Source organism: Octodon degus, unplaced genomic scaffold (genome assembly GCF_000260255.1).
Source record: "Octodon degus isolate 3935 unplaced genomic scaffold, OctDeg1.0 scaffold00268, whole genome shotgun sequence".
NCBI lineage: Eukaryota > Metazoa > Chordata > Mammalia > Rodentia > Octodontidae > Octodon > Octodon degus.
The window spans coordinates 1682657-1701413 of NW_004524844.1; the positions used below are offsets into that span (position 1 = coordinate 1682657).

The window sequence follows — 18757 nt, forward strand, 5'->3', positions numbered from 1 at the left end:
GGCTGGCTGGCATGTGGTGCTGGGGGATTGAACCGCGGTCCCTGAGCTTTGCCAAGTTTGTTCCAAGTAGGTGCTTTAGACCACTGAGCCATCTCTCCAGCCCCCCCTGATTTAAGTTTTTAGGAATACATTTATTGTGGCAGTTATAAACTCAGCATAGGCAGGAGGATCAGGGCAAGTTGGAGGCCAACTTCACTACAAAGAAAGTGCAAGGCTGAACTGCATAGTGAAACCTTAAAGAGAAGAGAGACAGAGAGAGATCTTTAAAAAAGCAAAAACAAAAACCAAAAAACACAAATAAACAAAAAAACCTCCTGTCAAATTAGAGACGGAGGCTGGCCAGACAGCTCAGCAGACTAAAGCGCCTGCTTAGGCAGAGCACAGTGGCTTGGGTTCCATCCCCGTGTGCAGTGTTGGCCCTGCCTCCAGGGCGCGCTGAGATGGCAATTGAGACTGGGCGTGGTGGCATGCACCATAATCTCAGTGCTTGGAAGGCTGAAAACAGGAGAATTACTATGAGTCCGATCTATGTAGTGAAACCCTGTAGACACTGTCCTAAATATATTAAAAAATAAAATAAAATTAGAGACTGACACTCATAACCCAAATGATATCGATCCGGCTTTTGGTGCAAGAACACTTTTTTTTTTTTTTGTGGCCAGCTCAGCCCACCCTGGGGGCCGGGCTGGCGTGGCATGTGGTGCTGAAAATCGAACCACAGCCCCTGCATAGTTGCCTAAGCAGGTGCTTTAGACCACTGAGCTATCTCGCCAGCCCAAGGACAGCTTAAGGTTGTGAGGATTAATTAAAATGATCGACACGGGTCCAAATAAACTGCCCATAAGTCATCCTTATTTCCTGACTGTGGACGTTTCTCCATTGTAAATTCTCAGAGCAACTGAATTACCTTTTCTGAATCTTAGCTTCCTCTCTAAGAAACTCGGAGAGTATAAACTAAAGTACATCTTGAATTGCAGGCTCAGGGACGAGGCACTTGGTTCATTGCCAGAAGAGGGCGCTGTTGTGTTTATTACCATTTAAACAATAGAAGCCAGGGAGATGGCTCAGTAGAATAAGTGCTTCCCTGGCAAGCACAAAGGCCTGAGTTCAATCCCCGTTTCTGCCAATAAAAAAATTAAAAAAAAAAAAAAAAAAAAAGCCAGGAATGGTGGTGCATAGTGCGTACCTCTAATCTCAGAGCTCTGCGAAGCTGAGGCAGGAAGATCGCAAGGTTGAATTTAGCCTGGGCAATTTAGTAAGACATTGTCACAAATAAAATCTAAAATATAAATAGGACTGGGGATGCAGCTTAGTGTCAGTTCTCTGTACCACACACACACACACACACACAGAGTCCTTAGAGAAGGCAGCTAACTGGGCGCTTCTTCTGTCTCCATGCAGCCGAGTGTACGGTCATGGGCATCCCCAGTATCTCCACAAACCTCTCCGGCTTCGGCTGCTTCATGGAGGAGCACATCGCAGACCCCTCAGCTTACGGTCAGCGCCCAGGCTCCTGAGGGTTAGAAAGGGACAGCTGGGGCTGCTGGATCCTGGGCAGGAGGGATGTGGGGGCATGGGGTCCTGGTGCCACCTTGTCCCGGCGGCCATGCAAGTCTCCTTAACTTGTTCTTTGAACCCTGCTCCTGCCTCTGCAGGCATCTACATTCTGGATCGGCGGTTCCGCAGCCTGGACGATTCCTGCTCACAGCTCACCTCCTTCCTCTACAGCTTCTGCCAGCAGAGCCGCAGACAGCGCATCATCCAGCGGAACCGCACAGAGCGTCTCTCTGACCTTCTGGACTGGAAGTACCTAGGCCGAGTAAGACCCCTTCCCTACCCTCAGCAGTCCCCTGAGCTCTGGATCCATCAGCCACCGCCAGCTCTGGATCTGAGTTTCTGAGGCCTCAAAAGGCTGGTCCTCCTACTTGCAACTGTTGCTGTCCTTTTAAGCAAAGAATTGGGTTTTTTATTTGCAAAAGGGTGTGGCCAAAGCCTCGCTTGACAAGGTGGGAGAATCCCCGCCCTCAGTGGGGTGTGGCTCAGAGATTGTCCGTTCACCGGTCTTATTTACATAAGGGGTGGAGCTAGCTGGGTACATATTTGCATAAAGGCTGGTCCCGGGTTCACCACCTAGAGTGTGGGCTCCACTCCTCTGTCCTTTGACATCTTCTTTCCTCTTTTTTCCTAAGTACTATATGTCTGCGCGCCACATGGCGCTGGCCAAGGCCTTTCCAGATCACTTCACCTACGAGCCCCACGAGACTGATGCAGTAAGTGGGGCCAGGATCTCTGCTGGGTTGGAAGTTGAGCTCTGGGCTAGGGCCAGGGCTGGGTTTTTTTTGGGGGGGGGGGAAGGGGAGGGGAGGGGGAGGAGAGGGGAGGGGGAGGGGGAGGCATAAAGATCTAGAAGGGGGCCGAGTCCTCTGAGGACTTTCAGAGTTTCTCAGTCTCTGATTTTGTGTCCACATTTGGGGATGCAGACCCAGGGCTACCGCTACCCACGGCCAGCCTCGGTGCCACCCTCGCCCTCCCTGTCACGGCACTCAAGCCCGCACCAGAGCGAGGATGAGGAGGAACCCCGGGAAGGGCCACTTGAAGATGGTGAACGATATGACGAGGACGAGGAGGCTGCCAAGGATCGGCGCAACATCCGCGCGCCCGAGTGGCCGCGTCGTGCCTCCTGCACCCCTGCCCCCGGCAAGCGCAGCAACTCAGTGGACACTGCACCCTCCAGCTCTCTGAGCACACCTAGTGAGCCTCTCAGCCCCACTAGCTCCCTGGGGGAAGAGCGCAACTAAGCCGGGCACGCCCACTCACCCGCCTTGGTCCTGTCCTCTGTCACTGTCCAGAGAATAGAGACCGCGGGTGCTGTTCTCGAGCCCCACTCCAGTCCCCAGTGGGATTCAGCCCCAGTCGCCTCACACTGCTGCCCCTCCAGCTCTGCTTTTGGAGTCCCCACACTCCAAAGCCCAAACGCTGTGCCTTTCTCAGATTCAGAATGCATTGTCTGTGCCCTGGAGTCCCCCAGGCTCAGACTGGGTCCCAGAGCCTGGGGATCTGCCAGTACTCTGCAGTGGTGCCAGAGGTGCTGGGAAGCCTGGCCTGTTACATTGCAGGCTGAAGCTCCTAGAAGCTTTCATGGCTTGCAAATTCTGTAGCATCCACAGCATGCCGTGTCTAGGCCTGGCTTGGGGACCACAAAGTGCTAGAAACCACGTGGTATCCTTGCTAATGGGACAACCAAGTCCAGAGCTGGACAATTTCAGGGACTTTAATGATGGTCCTCCATTTCAACTCCTCAACTCCAGGAGAGGCTCACAGTGTGGCCTTCCCCGGCATGTCTAGTCCTGCCTGGAGGATCCCTCAAAGCGCTCCTGTGGTCACCCACACTTTGGCCAGGCTGGGGGTGACACAAGCACTTGGCTCTTCATTTCTTCTGGAGAGCATGCAGTCTTGGTTTAGACAACTCTGCCTTTCTGGCCTATTTCTGGACCAGCTCCAACCCCCTTTGCTTGAGTCTGAGCTCTTCTCTGTGTCTTGTCCTCTTCCTGTACCCTCCAAGGACTCCCTCTGCTGTTTACCCTACCCCCAGCCCACCCAACCACTCCATCCATCCTGAAACCACTGGGTTCTAGGTCCCCGCTGCTGTATCTGAAACCTCACCACTGTGCCGCATCCAGGTCCCTTTACCCTGTTTGAGAGCTGAGCCCACTCACTGGGTTGCAGAAGCTCTAGTTACCTCGAGGCCCTTCCAGCCCCTGGTTGTGCCTGGCCCCTGGCTTCAGTGAAGGGAGGGCCCCTCACGTGTGTTGTGCTGTGTCTGACACTCCACTTTGGGTTGGGGAAGCAGAATGGGTGTGCCTGGAGTGTGTCCGGAGATAAAAAGATACATCAATATTTAGAGTCCCAAGTGTCTGTTGTCGGACATGAGTGCTTGGGGGGGGGCCTTTCCTCTCCCCAGTCCCGATTTTAGTCCCTGCCTTGGACACCCTTCCTCCCCAAGACTTGCTTTGCAGTTGGAAGGTCCCAGTGCTATTTGAGGAAGGCATGTCTGACTGCTCAAGTTGGCCGTGATTCTTAAGTGGCAAAAACTTGCCTCACGTGATCTTTGGTGTGAAGTTCTGTCATCAGAAATATCCGCCATATGCATGTTCCATGGCCACAGGTGGCTTTTGGCCGTCCTGTGGACATCACAGGTGCACAGCCTCAGCTTTCTAGGACTCTACTTTTGCCCCCGGATAGCTCTGTTCTCACAAAGTGCCTTCCTTTTTGTTCTGATCTTCACTAGAAGGGCCGTGTGTATATCCTTAATTGCTCCAGATTTGAATGAGCCAGCTTTCCTATTAGTCTGTGTGTGGTGAACAGGGTAAGCTCCCTGCCAATCACAAATGGCCACCAGAAGTGCAGTGACAGGAGCACAGTGCGGGTGGGCTTTTATGGCCCTCCAGCTGGGCCGTGAACAGAGCTCTAGGACAGCACTTCCCCAGCACACACACATTTTCCTGGGTTTGATTTCCAGCACCCTCCTGACCCCCACTCTTCCTGTGCCATGAAGGGAGGAGGGAGAAGTGACACAGCAGTTTCAACTCTCCTTGAACTGTTTTAGTTCCCTCTTGCAGTATTCAGCCTAGTTTCAAATCTTGTTTGGGCTGAGCCCCAAACCCCTAGCTCTGCACCCTTGAGCATCACATGGCCCTGGCTGCCCATGACAGCCTTGCCTCACTCTACAAGCAGCCTCTGGGACTAGGTATAAGTCTCAACTGTCATGCATTTAACTGTGATGACATCAATTTGCCCACATGAAGGGCTCAATACCTCTACCATTCAGGCTCCAATTCTAAGCTCGGCCCAGTACCTAGCTCCATGATTCACTCCTTGGCAGCCCTTCAGGTTACTGAGATTCAATGGTGTCTGGTTCCAGGTAGGAACCCCTAGAACACTAGACCCTTCAAACATCTAGAGGGTACAGCCAGCCAGGTAAGCAGTGAACCCTCAACCACAACACCCCCACACCCACAGGATGTGTTGCCTTTTCAGAAGACAGCTGGGGCCAACACATCTCTTCTGTCATTACCCAGCCTGGACTCATTTTCCACACTGCACACAAGTACATACAATACCACCAGCTGCTGCAAAAGGGTTTATTTTCTTTTGGTCCAAGATTTGGGAGGGGGCTCCAGAAAGGTGAGAAAGCTGCCTAGTGGCTGGAGGGAGAGGGTTAGGCAAAGCCCTTACGCCGGGTGATGCAGGAGCCCCTCAGAGACCGCCAGGCTCTGACCTCCTAGTCATGTTTAAGAGTGAGCCTTTCAAAGAGGTACTCGCCCAGCCCAGCCTGGGGGCTCGCCAGCCTGCGGAGGTTGGTGAGGTGGTCACCTATCTTCTTGATGAGCTTCACCTCCTCATCTAGGAAGTGGTTCTCCAGGAAATCACAGATCTGAAAAGAAAAAAAAAAAAAAAAAATCAAGAATTCAATTCTGAGCCAAAAGGGTGGAAGTGGGCTGGAAAGATAGCTCAGTGGCATAAGTGCCTGGTCGTGAGTTCGATCCCAGGTGTACCGCAGGGTAAAGAAAAGGGGTAGCGACAGTTGCAATTTCTAGCAACAGGATGTTCAGGAGTAAGGCTCAGAAGTGTGCCCTTGGACCCTGGAACAGCCACTTACATGGGGGTCAGTCTTGGCAGAGCCCAAGGCATGAAGGTCCAGAAGAGCTTGGTTCAGGTTCTTCTCCAGGGCTAGGGCAGCTTCCATGGCGTCCAAGGTTTTACCCCACTCATCTTCAGATGGTTTCTATGCAGAAAATAAAAGGCACAGAAGCTGCCACGTTATCCTACACACCCACAGAGTTAACACTAGAACTCCCACAGCTGTCAGGGATGTGGCCCTAGACGACACTTGAGTCTGTATCACACCTCCAACTAAGGCACACATTCCCAAAACCCATTCTGCTAGCTGGCCTTGGGGGATTCCCCTCCCCTCCCAACTCCATGTCCATTCACAATAACATGCACAGAAAGTAACTCAACTTCCCAGAATCCCCAGCGGACACCTGACCTGCTAAGGCCGAGGAGCCCCGAGCGCAGGCCGGGCCTGCTGGAGTCACGGTCCATCTCTCCCTCCGCGTTTACCTGCACGTCTTGAAAGAGTACACGGCCGCCGCGCCGGTTTTGCATCTTCAGGAGATGCTCGGCTCCCTCGCGTTTCTCCTTCGCCAGCTCACGGAAGAAGTGGCCCACGCCCTCCAGAGCCACATCATCTCGGTCAAAGTAGTAGCCCTGCGGGAAGAGAAGGCGATAAATATGTGGCGGGAGGCGAGGCCAGGCGCTGGGCCTCCGCCCACTCTACTAAACAAAGAAGACTTGCGCGTGCGCACAGGCAAGAAGTGCGCAGTTAAGGGAAACTCGGGCCTGGGGCGTCCTGGGGACCCTTACCAGAGAGAGGTAGGTGTAGGAGGCCCGCAGGTGCAGGTTCACCAAGCGGTTGACAGCAGCCTCCACCTCGGTGGAATAATTCTGACGAATCTGAGAGGTCATGGCTGATCAGCAATAAGGAGCTACCCACAAAAGAACGGTGTTGTCCGGTCCTGGAAGGAGGCGATAGGCGAGAAGATGGTCCCGAAACTTGTACCTGGAAGGTGGATGGGAAGATGAAAGAGGAGTCCCCGGGTCTGTTCCGTCCAAACACTGTTGAAGCAAAAACAGATCCGCGGGACCTCCGGACGCGCCGCTGGGAGCAGAAGCTGGGCGGCGTCTTTTATAGCACCACGAATTTAGGGGCGGGGTGCTCAGAATAGAGAAAAAGGCCAATCCGCAGCGGAGGAAGGCAGGGCCCGGGGGCTGCGCCTAACCAATCCGGGGCCGATGGGAATCTCAACCCCCACTCCGAGCTGAAGGAGTCACGCGCCTAAAGCGCGAGGCTGTTGGGAAACGGGGAATGGGGGGCTAGGGGTGGGGATTCCGGGGCTAGTTTGGGGAAGTCAAAGGGCTCGGGGCGGGGGCTGGGTAGTGCCTTTCAGAGAAGTGAGCGATTTATTGGGACACTGGGGACCGCGGAAAATGATGACCTAGAGGCCATGAGAGGCAATCTCAGGAAGCAGGCTTCTGGTGGTGTGAAAACGTGGGCTTTTCTAGAAGATGCCCTGTCCTGGGGGTGGGGGAGGGTAGCCCACAAGGTGCTAAGGGGACCTAGGGCTTTCTTTGCATGATAAGGGGGTCTGCGAATCACTGGCAAATTTGGAAGCTGGGTGAGATTGTATTTCTAGGATCCGGGGAGTCCCGAGAGAGGTCATGGGAAATTTTAAAGAACGGGGTTCTGGAGCCCTCGGGACGCAGATGCTTGGACCCTTAGGGTGAGCTGCAAAATGGAAAGGGACCCTCAGGATCCGTGGGTGCACGTGCTGGTGTCTCTGGAAGCCTGGCAGAACGTTTTGACAACTAGGGTGGCGTGTGGAACTCCAGCAGGCCTCTTGCAGCCCCGGACACATGGGGAGCCGTTTAGCGGCACGGTATTGTCCTGGGAGCCAGGACTCCCTTGGAGGAAGGAAAGGACTCGCGTTTTGGGATCCCTGGGTCTACAGACGTGGGGCTGTTCGGGGGAAGCAGAGACTGAGAGCTTGGGGCCCTGAAAAAGAAAGTCTCTACAGTTCTAGTGCTTTCCCTGGCACCTCCTTCTTCCAGTCACAGCGAAGCCCTGGGCCCTGGAGAAACATGGCATGGGGGCCCGGGACAAGCTGCCGGCTTCAAAGTGTGCCAGCTTCTTCACCCTGCTGTCAAGAAGATGGAGCTGGCTCACACCACCCCCTGACCTCAGGGGGCTCACACCTCCACTAAGCCCCATCTTGGGGGCACCTCGAAGACAAGAGGGCCTTGCTCTTGTTTAGGTGTCCCCTGGAAGCGGCCCGGGGAGCGGGAGCCCCCGGGTGGGGTGAGCGGCTCTGTGCTGAGTCATGCTAACTCAGCGAGGGAAGGGGCTGGGGGCGGGGCGCTGACCTCAGCCCGGGGCCGCGCTGGGATTGACAGCCGCCTGGACCGGCCTGGGGCGGCCTGCATGCGACCTGTCACCGCCTCTGCCCCCTCCCCACCCGTTCTTTTTCTGCTTGCCACCTGTCGCAGTCTAGGCGACCCCTCTCCCGGGTGGCAAGCATGGCTCCCCTCATAGCTTTCCCGTGACGTGGTGTCTGGGGTGAGCGTCTAGGCGGGCCAGGAACCCAGCGCCCTGATTAGGGAAGAGTTACTCATTGACCACACGGGCTGCCACGGCGAGGGACCTTTAGCCTCAGGTAGGTCCGGGCGGGCGGCGACCTTGAAGGGGCCCCTCCCCAGGCGGGCGAAGAGGAGCAAGGGCTGTTACAAGATGACAGAAAACCAGGGGTTGGCAGAGACTGGAGGCTGGAAGGAAGACACAGACCCAGAGGAAAGAGACTGGGAGGGCAGAGAGACCTCTTTTAGAGACCTGCTTGATTCATTCAGATTATTTAATATACATAATATACAATAACACAACTGTGACCCCGAAGTGTGCCAGTTACAGCCTTCACCTGCAGCTGAGAGGGCAGGGCCGGCACACCTGGGGTTGGTGCCACATCGGGAATGATGGGCAGGTGGCCATCCTCAGGGAAGCTGCTTCCCCAGGTGGCCTGAGCAGGGCCCAGTAGCCTCAGGCCAGGGGAAGGAGGCAGAGACCGCCCCATGGCCTACGTCGGGAGCCCAGAGGGACACCTGGCTCAGAGGGCAGCTGAGGCAAAGCCAGGACAGCACCACTTCCTAGGGGAGGGTGGGGGGTGCCCTACAGAAGCCAGAAGGGACCAGCGGCCCCAGAGGTGACAACCAGGCACAACAGGAGACCTGAGGCACGCACAGGCCCTATGAGCCCGTGCAGGCTGGGATCAGGGGCTGAAGACTTGGGGGGGGGGGCTGGTAGCCCTAACTCTGTGAGAGGGGCGGAAGCAGATACTGAGAGCTCCTCAAGAAAGGAGCATTTAGAAACCCCTAATAGGGCTGGCTGGGTGTGGTGGGACATGCTGGCTATAATTCCAGCAGTCAGGAGGCTGAGGCAGGATTGCTGTGAGTTTGAGGCCAACCTGACTACACAGTGAGATCCTGTCTCAATCCCCTCTTCAAAAAAGCAAACAGGGTAGGAGACCAGAGGTGGAGGCAGGGGGAGGCCCATGCACATTCACAAGCAGTTCTGACAGGGAGTGGCCAGCTCTTGCCTCCTCTAGGCTCTCTGGGAGACCAGCACCCACCGGAGCTGGCCCAGCCAGACCTCCTCATCTGTTCCCTTAGCACTGCTTCAGGTTTGGGCCCCTCTACCTGTACCCACCCCACCCCCACCCGGGGGTCACCCTGCTACCTGGGCTCAGAGGCCTTGGCTGGCTGGGAGAGGCTGCCCTGGGTCCCTATCCCCTGCCCCAGCATACATCATAAGCCTGCGCTGCAAACAGTGGAATGACAGGCAGCCTTGGGCTCCTGGGGACTGGGCTAGCACCGAACCCTTTGTCCTGACTGTACTTGGTACCCCCAGACAAAGCCGGGCAAGTACTCCAGGTCTCCAAGGTGTCAGTGAGCAGACAGTGGTGGCAGCTGTGGCCTGCACCTTGCTGTCCCCAGGCTGCAGGGGCCAGTGACTCAGACTCCAGACTGTGGCCCGAAGGTGGTTTATTACCCCTGCGGTCCACACTTCCCTCCCCTCCCAATAATTACAAAAGTAAGAAAAATGCCCTGTCCCCAGTCCCCATTCCTCCCACCAAAAATGCCATAATTTATGCAGAAAAAACACAGTCCAAGGCGGCTGAGCCTCAGCCCATGTTCTTCCAGATGGTGAGCGAGGCGGTGAGCACGCCAGCCACGAAGATGGTCACCGTCTGCCAGGTCGGGGTTCCAAAGTAGGAAAGTAGGCCGTCCTAGGGACAGAGACATCACCTCAGATGCTCAGCACGCCGCCTCTGAGCCTGTGCAAGGTAATCAGGGATCCGGGGCCCAGGAGCTTGGGGACAGTGTCACAGGGACACCCAGGAACCTGCGGGCTAGACAAGTGGGGGCAGTGGGAAGGGCCAAAGCATGGTCAGGGGGCACAGGCTGACTCAGATTGACAAAGTATGTGAAGAAATGTGTCACAGGTGACCTGGGGTGGGAAGGGGTGTGCCGTGAGGGTCGGGGAAGGCCCAGGCATCTCACCCAACCACCCTGGTCCTGGATCCAGCCCAGCAGCCGGTCTCGGAGGAAGTCGAGTGTCCAGCCCATGATGGTTCTGATCAGCTCGGGGACCTTGGTACACAGCGCCTACGGTGCAAGGCATGAGGGACAGGCCTTGACCCTCTGCCTGGGGAAGGCCCCAGACCGCTTTTCCAGCCTCTGCCCCCTCTGGCTGTCTCTCCCTCCCCATTAGAAGTCAGCTTAATAAACGGTAAACCAAGTCACACTGCTCTCACCTACCCTGCTCCTGAGCCCTGAGGCTCCCCAGTGCCCTCAGGATTCCAGAGGGCTCCAAGCTGACACCAGCTCACTATGCTGCTTTTGGTGGGTACCTAACATGCCCTCTTCTGTTTGTCTGTGGTACTGGGGATTGAACCCAAGGCTGGGTTATAGCCCTAGCTTCTCCCACTCCTTTGAAACAGGGTCTGGCTAAATCGCCTGGGCTGGGCTTGAATCTGTGACCCAGATCATCCAGAGGGCTAGGATTACAGGTGTACCACCGTGCCTATAGGGCTGGTTGTTCTGTTTAGTCACAGGGTCTCACAACACCCAGGCTAGTCTGAAACTCCCTAACTCCAACAAGCCTCCTGCTTCAGCCTCCTCAGTAGTCAGAACTAGGTGTGTGGCACCATGCCTGAAGGTCTACATTTTCATGTCAAATTCCTCCCTGTGGGCCGGGGACATGGCTCAGTGGAATAAGCGCTTGTCTGGCAAGCACAAGGGCCTGAGTTCAATCCCCAGTTCCACGTGGGAAAAAAAAAAAAAAAAAAAATTCCTCCCTGCCTCAGGACCTCTGAATATGCTGAACCTTCTGACTAAATGGACCCCAACTCAGCAAAGTCCCACTTTCAGCTCAAAGGCTGGGTCAAATGTGACTTCCTGAGTGGGCCTTTGCTGAACACCCCCACCCTGACTTACTCTCTCAACTCCAAAGACTGCCAGTCATCTGCCTGCTTCTCCACTTGTCCCAGTGTCGGAGCACCCTACTGTCACACTGATGGCTGTCCCCTTCAGCCCTCAACACTGATGCCCCATCACACAATCCCCAACACGCCAGGGGCTTGGAGTACAACCTAGCAATAGTGCGCTTGGCAGATGCAAACCTGGGGGTGATTCCTCCACACACCTACACACGAGGGTGTGTGCACGCAGGTACACGCATGTACTGTCCACCTCCACCGCAAGTACCTGAGGCCAGGGACCATGTGTGTATGGGGGGTGCTGGGGTCAAACCCCAGGCCTTGCACATGTAGGTACACACCTAGGACAACCCAGGCCTGTCTTTTTTGTGTTCTGAGACAGGGTCTCGGTGTGTACGTGAACTATAGCCCAGGCTGGCTTTAAATATGCAGCCACCCTTCTGCCTCAGCCTATCACATGGTGGAATCATGGGTGTCCACCCACCCCAGCAGACCTGTCCTCTTTTTTTCTGCAGTACCCAAGGTTCTTCCATGCAGCTATATCCCCAAACTTTTATTTTTTTAAGACAGGAGCTAAATGACTTGCTTAGGCAGGACTTGAACTTGTGATTCTCCTGCCTCAGCCTCCCTAAAGGCTGGGACTACAGATACACACCACTGTGCCTGGCTCTTGCTTCTTTATTCTGACCCAGAAGAGTGGGCAGTTTGTTAGGATCCTCCCACCAATATTTTCCTATGAGAATCTTCACAGGGAAAAGCTGAAAGAACTCCACCTTGAGCAGCCAGATTGCTGCAGCCTGGCCCACACAATTAACATTTTCCTAGCTGGGCATGGTGGCACATGCCTGTAATCCCAGCACTCAGGAGGCTGAAGCAGGAGGATAGCTGGGAGTTCGAGACCATCCTGGGCTACAAAGTAAGCTCAAGGTCAGCCTGAACTGCATAGTGAGACCCTGTCTCAAAAAGGAAAAAAAAAAATGCTGCATGTCTTAGAATCATCTCTGGAATTTGAAAAACTGGGTCACCTTGTTTCTTTGTTTAAAATCAGCCCTGGGGGCTGGGGAGATAGCTTGGCAGCCTAAGCACCTGCCTGGCAAGTGTAGGGACCCAGGTTCAATCCCTGGTACTGCATGCCATGCTAGCCCCGTGCCAAGCCAGCCACCAAAATCAGGCATGATGGCGCACGCCTATGATCCCAGAGCTGGGGAGGCTGAGACAGGAGGATCACTATGAGTCCTAGCTGCACAGCGAGAGCATGTATCAAATAAAATAAAATCAGCCCTGGGCACAGCAGCATGTGCATATAACCCCAGCTGCTTGAGAGGCTGAGGTAGGAAGATCACAAGTTCAAGCCCAGCCTGGATGACTTAGCAAGACCCTGTCTCAAGTAAAAAAGGGCTAGGGATGTAGCTCCGTGGGGAGGCCTTCGGTTCAATCCCATATCTCACACACAAAGACAAAGGGCTGGGGAGATAGCTCAGCAACATAAGTGCCTGCCTGCCAAGTGCCAGGTCCTGAGATCGAGTCCCCATACAAAAAAAAAAAAAAAAGAAAAACCCAGCCATATCAGGTGGGGCAGCACACACCTGTAATCCCAGGTACTCAGGTGGCTAAGGGAAGAGGATCACAGGTTCAAGGCCAGCTTTTGGAGCCTGTCTCAAACAAAGGCCTGGGAGTTGGCTAAATGGGAGAGGACTTGCCCAGCAGGAGGGGGCACTGGGCTCAGGCACCAGCAACCTCCTCCACCCTGCCCTCCCTCCCCTCCCTCCTTCTCACAGGCCTCCCTGCCTCCCAATGCAGCAGCAAGCAGCTACCTGCTGCCCTGGCCACACCAGACTTGACCCTGCCTCAGGGCCTTTCACTTGCCCTCCCTCTATCAGATCCCTCCCTCTATTAGATGCTTTTGCTTCTTCTTCTTCTTCTTTTTTTTTTTTTTTTTGCGGGATGGGGATTGAACTCAGGACCCTGTGCTTGCCAGGCAAGCGCTTATCCTACTGAGCTATCTTCCCGGCTCCCTTTTGCTTTGCTTCTTGATCTTCGTCTGTCAAAGCACTGTTTGCACTCACTGTCTGCCCCTCTAGGAAGCTGACCACATTGCTCAAATCGCACTAGCCTACAGAACTCTGAAGCACCTGTCATACAATCTCAGCTGCACATTATAGGGACCAGCCTCCTTTGCCCAATGCTGTGTCTGGGGTTCCATGTATAGGCATGTTTGTTGAATGACTAAATGAGGGCACAGATAGTCTACAACTATCTCTCTTCCTTCCCTCTGTGCTCCCTGGGCTCGGGCAGAGGTTGACCCCATGATTCCCAGGTCCTCACAGGTTTGAGGAGAGCAACCCTGGGCTCACTGCCCTGCAGCTGCCCACCTTGAGCACCAGTTTGCTGGCAAAATAGAAAAGGGCGACAACCCGGCCCCAGTTGAAGTTGCCATCAGCAAACATTTCAGCGGCCACTCGGAAAAAGACCTCTCGGGGGGAGTCTGTGTCCACGGCCGCAATCATCCTGCAGGAAAGGGGAGAACGGATGCTGGGGAGGGAGGATCTGAAATTCTGGCATTCAACCCATGCCCAAGATCAGTAAACTGAGGCCCAAAGGAGGCTGCAGTGAAAGTAAGGGGCCAAAGGGGTTGGGAAGGGGACAAGATGGACACTTATGGGTTTTTATTGTGTTTGTTTTGAGATAAGGCCTCACTCTATGTAGCCCAGGCTGGCTTTGAACTCATAGCAATCCACCTGTCCCAGTGTCCTAAGCGCTGGGATTACAGGTGGGCACTGTCATATCCAGAAAAATGGACATTCAGGAAGGTAGCAAAAATGACAGAACCCTGAAAAAAGGTCCCAAGAACCTGGAAGAGGGAGGAAGAGTCTAGGAAGAGGGGAGGAGTGGGAGCTTGGAAAACTGACAGGACCCCTGGCTGCAACACTGGGATCCCACAGCCACACCTCTGCAGCTCCATATTGCTGTCCAGTTCGTCCCCAATCCGCTTGAGACACTCGCTCAGCTTCTTGGTGGACGCATCCTGGGGCACCTGCTCCATGGCCAGCTCCAGGGTGTCCCCGCCCATGTTCCCTGCTCGATCCTGGATGAAACTACATGGGAAGGGAGTGGGGTGCAGAATCAGAACGGGGTGTCACCCGCCAATCCGCTCCACAATAATCAGACCTCCAACTCACCCCTGAAGCAAAAGGGCCCCTGTCTTCATGATGTGCTCAGAGCTGGTACGCCCTGGAGAAGAGAGGAGGGAAGACGTGCCTCGACTCTTGGGTCCTAAAGGACCAGGGGACCGTAGAGGCTCGTGCTTCCTGAGGGCAGTCAGGACGGGGGCCCTGGACTCCAGGTTCCCTGCCAGATGGAGTAACTGGGAGCCCAGGCAACTGAGTCCCTCATGGAGAGCAAGCGGGAGTCCGGGCCTGCCCCCCACATTCTTCAGGCCGTGCCGACTGGAGGAGCCTCGCTGCTCCCGACCCCTCGGCAGAGGAGGGGAAGAGGGGAGCCTCGCCCCTCCCAGCAGGGCCACAGGCAGGAAGTGGTGCGGACGACAAGCCCGGGCCTGCCCCGGACTTAAATTTAGGGGGTCCTCGGGTTTTCTGGCTCTGGGGGCACCAGGCAGGAAGGGATCGGGGCGCGGAGGTCAGCGAGCCGGGAACCTCCAGAAAGGAAGGGGCTGGCGGCTGGCAGCGCCCGCCGTGGGAGTTTGTACCCCTAAGAGCTAGGCGATCGCACGGCCCCGGGCCAGCAGGAGGGCTCCGAGGCGGCCTGAGCCACCTCGCCGGCCTTCCGCTGCCCGCCACCCGCTTTCTGCCTTCTGCCTCCCGCCTCACCGGCTCCAGCCTCACCGCCTCCTCTGGGCTGCTCCCCGGACCCGTCCATCACTGCCGCCGCCGCCGCCTCTCGCCGGGTCCGCCCGGCGGCTGCAGCGCGCCCGGGTCACGTGAGCACCGCGGAGCGTGCGTCCCTCACATGAGCGCCCCGCAAAATGGCCGCGCCGCTGCCCCGCATGGGGCCACGTGACTGAATTTGTCGCTTTGGGGCGGGGCCTAGATCACATGGTCGGTGTCGGCCCCGCCCCTTGAGAGCTGGCCTTGGTACCGACTCGCCGGCCACCTATTCAAACGGGAGCGGACATCCATCCACACTTCTGTTCATTCATTGATTCACAAATTTTTAAAATTTTCTGCAGAGTCGGAATCTCCCCCACGCAGAAGAACAGCAAGTGCAAAGGCTCGAAAACCAAAGAAATGTGCACGCAGACAGGAGGTTTCCCACGGCTTAAGTTTGTGTTTAAGTGTATGCGCGAAAATTGAACACCCAAGCATGGTGGCCCATGCGTGCAATCCTAGCACTTGGGAGGCTGATACAAAGTCGAGCCCAGCCTGGGCAGTTCAGATTACTTAGCAAGATCCTGTCTCAAAACAGAAAAGTAATGCCAGGCATGATGGCAAATGCCTGTAATCCCAGCACTTGGGAGGGTGTGATACAAGGATCGCAGTCAGTTCGAGGCCAATCTGACCTACATAAGTGAGTTTAAGGACAGTCTGTGCTTTAGGCAGACGCAGGGACCAGGGTTCGATCCCCAGCTTGCCGTGCTGGCCCTGCCCCCAGGGTGCGCTGAGACAGTGATTAAGACTGGGCGCATTGGGCCGGTGAGATGGCTCAGTGGAATAAGTGCTTCCCTGGCAAGCGCAAGCGTCTGAGTTCAATCCCTGGTTCCTCCAAAAACAAACAAACACAGGAGTTAAAGTTCCTTGGAACTGGAGCCGGGGAGATAGCTCAGTAGAGTAAGTGCTTGCCTGGCAAGTACAAGGGCCTGAGTTCCACAAAAAAAAAGAAAAAAAAAAAAAAAAAGGCTGGGTGCATTAGTGCACCTGTAATCCCAGCTCTTAGGAGGCTGAAAACAGGAGGATCACTACAAGTCTGATCTGTGTAGTTAGACCCTATAGACTATGGATTAAATACATTAAAAAAAATGACTGGGCATGGTGTTGCACACCTATAATCCTAGCACTTGGGAGGCTGAGGCAGAAGGATCACTATGAGTTCCAGGGCAGTCTGAATTATATATTGAGTTCAGGCCAGCCTGAAATACACAGTAAGACCCTGTCTCAAAAAAAAAAAAAAGCATAAAACAAAGTGGCTTCATCATACAACAGATAGTGCACATGATTTCAAAAGTAATTTTTAAAAAACACATAAAGCAACAGCAACAATGAAAAGACTACATCTCACCTTAAAAAGAAAATACCAGGGGCCGGGGAGATGGCTCAGTGGAATAAGCATTTCCCTGGCAAGTGCAAGGGCCTGAGTTCAATCCCCAGTTCCACAAAAACAAAAGAAAGAAAGAAAGAAAAGAAAAGACAAGACAAGACCAGTGAGTCAAAGAAAGTCTGATTTGTGGGGCCAGGGAGATGGCTCAGTGGAATAAGCATTTCCCTGGCAAGTGCAAGGATCTGAGTTCAATCCCCAGTTCCACAAAAAAAAAAAAAAAAAAAAGAAAGAAAAAAAGAAAGAAAGAAACTCTGATTTGTAAAGTGGACAGGTGACAAGCTTGTGCCTGTGGCAGAAGGAGTTGGATTCTTGGCCAACCCATTAATGACTCCTATCTCTCAGGAGCTATTTCTATTCCACATTTTCCTCCCAGTAAATTCCCTACTGAAGAGACTGGGTGTAGTAGTGCACTCCTGTAATCTCAGCACTAGGGAGGCTGAAAACAGGAGGCTCACTAGAGTCTGAGCTTTGTATTGAGACCCCGTACCAAATATAAAAAAAAAAATTCCTACTTAACGAATTATGGGGGCTGGAGAGATGGCTCAGTGGTCTAAAGCACCTACTTGGAACAAGCTTGGCAAAGCACAGAGACTGCGGTTCAATCCCCCAGCACCACATGCCAGCCAGCCCCGCCCCCTGGTGGGCTGAGCTGGCCACACACACACACACACACACAAATAAAAATTTTAAAAAAGTCAAAAAAAAAAAAAAAACAAATTATGTATCTATCTCTCTATATATATGGAGTTGCATGGCTCTTCCAGACTTGAGAGGCAGAATGCTTCCTGGCTTAGGCTCACTGGTGAGAGTTCTCATAGCATCAGGATTTATGATGCTCCTCACCACTGTAATTAATTTCATGTGCAGTATTTTAATTAAATGTTGGTCTTTTGCTGGCCTAGAATTCCCATGAGAATCATGCTTAATCGTTCTCAGTTTCTGGGTAACAGCACACTGCTTGATTTGTGGCTTTCAAAATGGATAGTTATTCTTACTGGTTTTTTGTAGTCCCAAGAGCCATTGTTTAATAATGGCATGCTCAAGTACTGAGGTGTATGCAGCAGCACAGGCAGTGCCTCTCGGACTGGACTTCTCAGAGGAGGAATTTGCTCAGGACTCCAAATGATGAGTGTGACCCGGAAACTGAAGAAAAGGGATCGCTCTGGTTTGAATGTGGTTTGGCCCAAGGGCTCATGGGAACTCTGAGGGCTTATGGGAACCCTGGTCCTGGGTGTGGTGATGTTTAAGAGGTTGTGGGACCTTTAAGAAGTGGAGCCTAGTGGCAGAGCACAGGGGCTCTGCCCATAGAAGGAAATGATGTAGACCCTACCACACCGTCACTTCAGAGAAGGGTGTTACAAAATAGCATGAGCAGGGCCATCCTTCTTGATCTAACTTCCTTTTTTGTGGTGTTTTGTTTTTTGTACTGGGACTTGAACCCAAGGCCTCATACTTGCCAGCCAGGCACTGTGCCTCTGAGCTACATCCCCAGCCCTTGTTCTATTTTCTAGAAAAGGTCTTGCTATGTAGCCCAGGGTGGCCTTGAAACTGCAGTGATCCTCCTGTTTCAGCCTCCCAGGTGCTGCGACTGGGGTCAAGCTCCACCGTACCTGGTGTTTCATTTCTCCTGATATAATTTCCAACTGTTTATAATTTTACAGAACAAAATTTCCATGATCAAAGGAGGCAGGTCCTGGAGAGAAGCTGTGCTTCCTGCTAACTGCGCAGCCGGTTTTATTTGCCTGGTCTTCCTGCCTAGTGAGCCAGTGTACCTGCCCCCAGCGCAGACGGGAGGAGCAGCTTTTACTGCAGGGACAGAGCTCATAGCACTAGCTAATTCTGAGGGCCAAGGCATTTACAATCACAAACAGACTGCATCAAAACTACCAGGACCGCTGCGTTAGGCGGAATCTTTAGGGCCAGCCAAATAGTGGATTAAAGCGCCTGCAAGCAGGCTCAGGATCCGTGATCCCGGGCCTGTCGTGCTGGCCCTGGCCCCGCCCGCAGGGCACACGGAGATGGCAATCCAGACTGGGTGTGGTGGCAGGCGCCTGTAACCCAGCTCTTGGGAGCCTGTAAATAGGCAGGTCCCTATGAGTCCGATCTAATAATGAGACCCTAAACACCCTGTAGACCCTTCCCTAAAAAATACAAAAAAAAAAAAAAGAAAGAAGCTACCAAGACCACAAACTCAGACTTGGCTGAGTGTCCAGGTGGTACAGAACCTGACCATACTGCCCTGGGTAACCAGTGACCCACAGGGTCTCATAGGAAAGGCACAGTGTCAGGTTATGAAAATGTGGGCCGGGGACATACATCAGTGGCATAAGTGTCTGCCTGGCAAGGGCAAGGTCCCAAGTTTTTTTTTGTTTTTTTTT

The 18757-nt window shown here is 54.0% G+C and overlaps 3 protein-coding genes across 5 annotated transcripts in view; 1 reads left to right on the top strand and 2 right to left on the bottom strand.

Moving 5' to 3' along the window:
* Gys1 (glycogen synthase 1) overlaps window positions 1-3901 on the top strand; it is a 17851-nt gene extending 13950 nt beyond the window's left edge. Inside the window, exons 13-16 of the mRNA XM_004646466.2 lie at window positions 1402-1497; window positions 1656-1819; window positions 2190-2270; window positions 2481-3901. Of these exons, the coding sequence (XP_004646523.1) occupies window positions 1402-1497; window positions 1656-1819; window positions 2190-2270; window positions 2481-2798 (659 nt within the window). The 3' untranslated portion in view covers window positions 2799-3901. The remainder of the gene's footprint in view (window positions 1-1401; window positions 1498-1655; window positions 1820-2189; window positions 2271-2480) is intronic.
* A 1226-nt stretch (window positions 3902-5127) lies between these two features.
* On the bottom strand, window positions 5128-6704 carry Ftl (ferritin light chain). Its single transcript, XM_004646469.2, has 4 exons — window positions 6427-6704; window positions 6124-6270; window positions 5660-5785; window positions 5128-5434 (listed from the first exon to the last, which is right to left on the bottom strand). Exons 1-4 carry the CDS (start codon window positions 6526-6528, stop codon window positions 5282-5284), a joined length of 528 nt encoding a protein of 175 aa, XP_004646526.1. The 5' UTR covers window positions 6529-6704; the 3' UTR covers window positions 5128-5281.
* Window positions 6705-9634: 2930 nt separating this feature from the next.
* Window positions 9635-15112, bottom strand: Bax (BCL2 associated X, apoptosis regulator). 3 transcript variants are annotated; one of them, XM_004646470.1, is made up of 6 exons: window positions 14951-15112; window positions 14288-14339; window positions 14057-14203; window positions 13481-13616; window positions 10171-10275; window positions 9635-9896 (listed from the first exon to the last, which is right to left on the bottom strand). In XM_004646470.1, exons 1-6 carry the CDS (start codon window positions 14982-14984, stop codon window positions 9792-9794), a joined length of 579 nt encoding a protein of 192 aa, XP_004646527.1. In that variant the 5' UTR covers window positions 14985-15112; the 3' UTR covers window positions 9635-9791. The 3 variants fall into 3 exon arrangements, with proteins under 3 accessions (XP_004646527.1, XP_023562517.1, XP_012368196.1); XM_023706749.1 differs by having other exon boundaries at window positions 14936-15074; XM_012512742.2 differs by lacking the exon at window positions 14288-14339 and having other exon boundaries at window positions 14951-15092.
* Between the last annotated feature and the right edge of the window lie 3645 nt (window positions 15113-18757).

Coding starts and splice junctions, on each gene's coding strand:
- Bax (XM_023706749.1), bottom strand. CDS start 14,984: ATGGACGGGTCCGGGGAGCAGCCCAGAGGAGGCGGTGAGGCTGGAGCC. Junction 14,204..14,287: donor GGGGCCCTTTTGCTTCAGGG/GTGAGTTGGAGG, acceptor CTTCCCATGTAG/TTTCATCCAGGATCGAGCAG. Junction 13,617..14,056: donor AGCAATATGGAGCTGCAGAG/GTGTGGCTGTGG, acceptor CCTTTCCTGCAG/GATGATTGCGGCCGTGGACA.
- Ftl (XM_004646469.2), bottom strand. CDS start 6,528: ATGACCTCTCAGATTCGTCAGAATTATTCCACCGAGGTGGAGGCTGCT. Junction 5,786..6,123: donor TACTCTTTCAAGACGTGCAG/GTAAACGCGGAG, acceptor TTTTCTGCATAG/AAACCATCTGAAGATGAGTG. Junction 5,435..5,659: donor CTGCCAAGACTGACCCCCAT/GTAAGTGGCTGT, acceptor TTTTCTTTTCAG/ATCTGTGATTTCCTGGAGAA.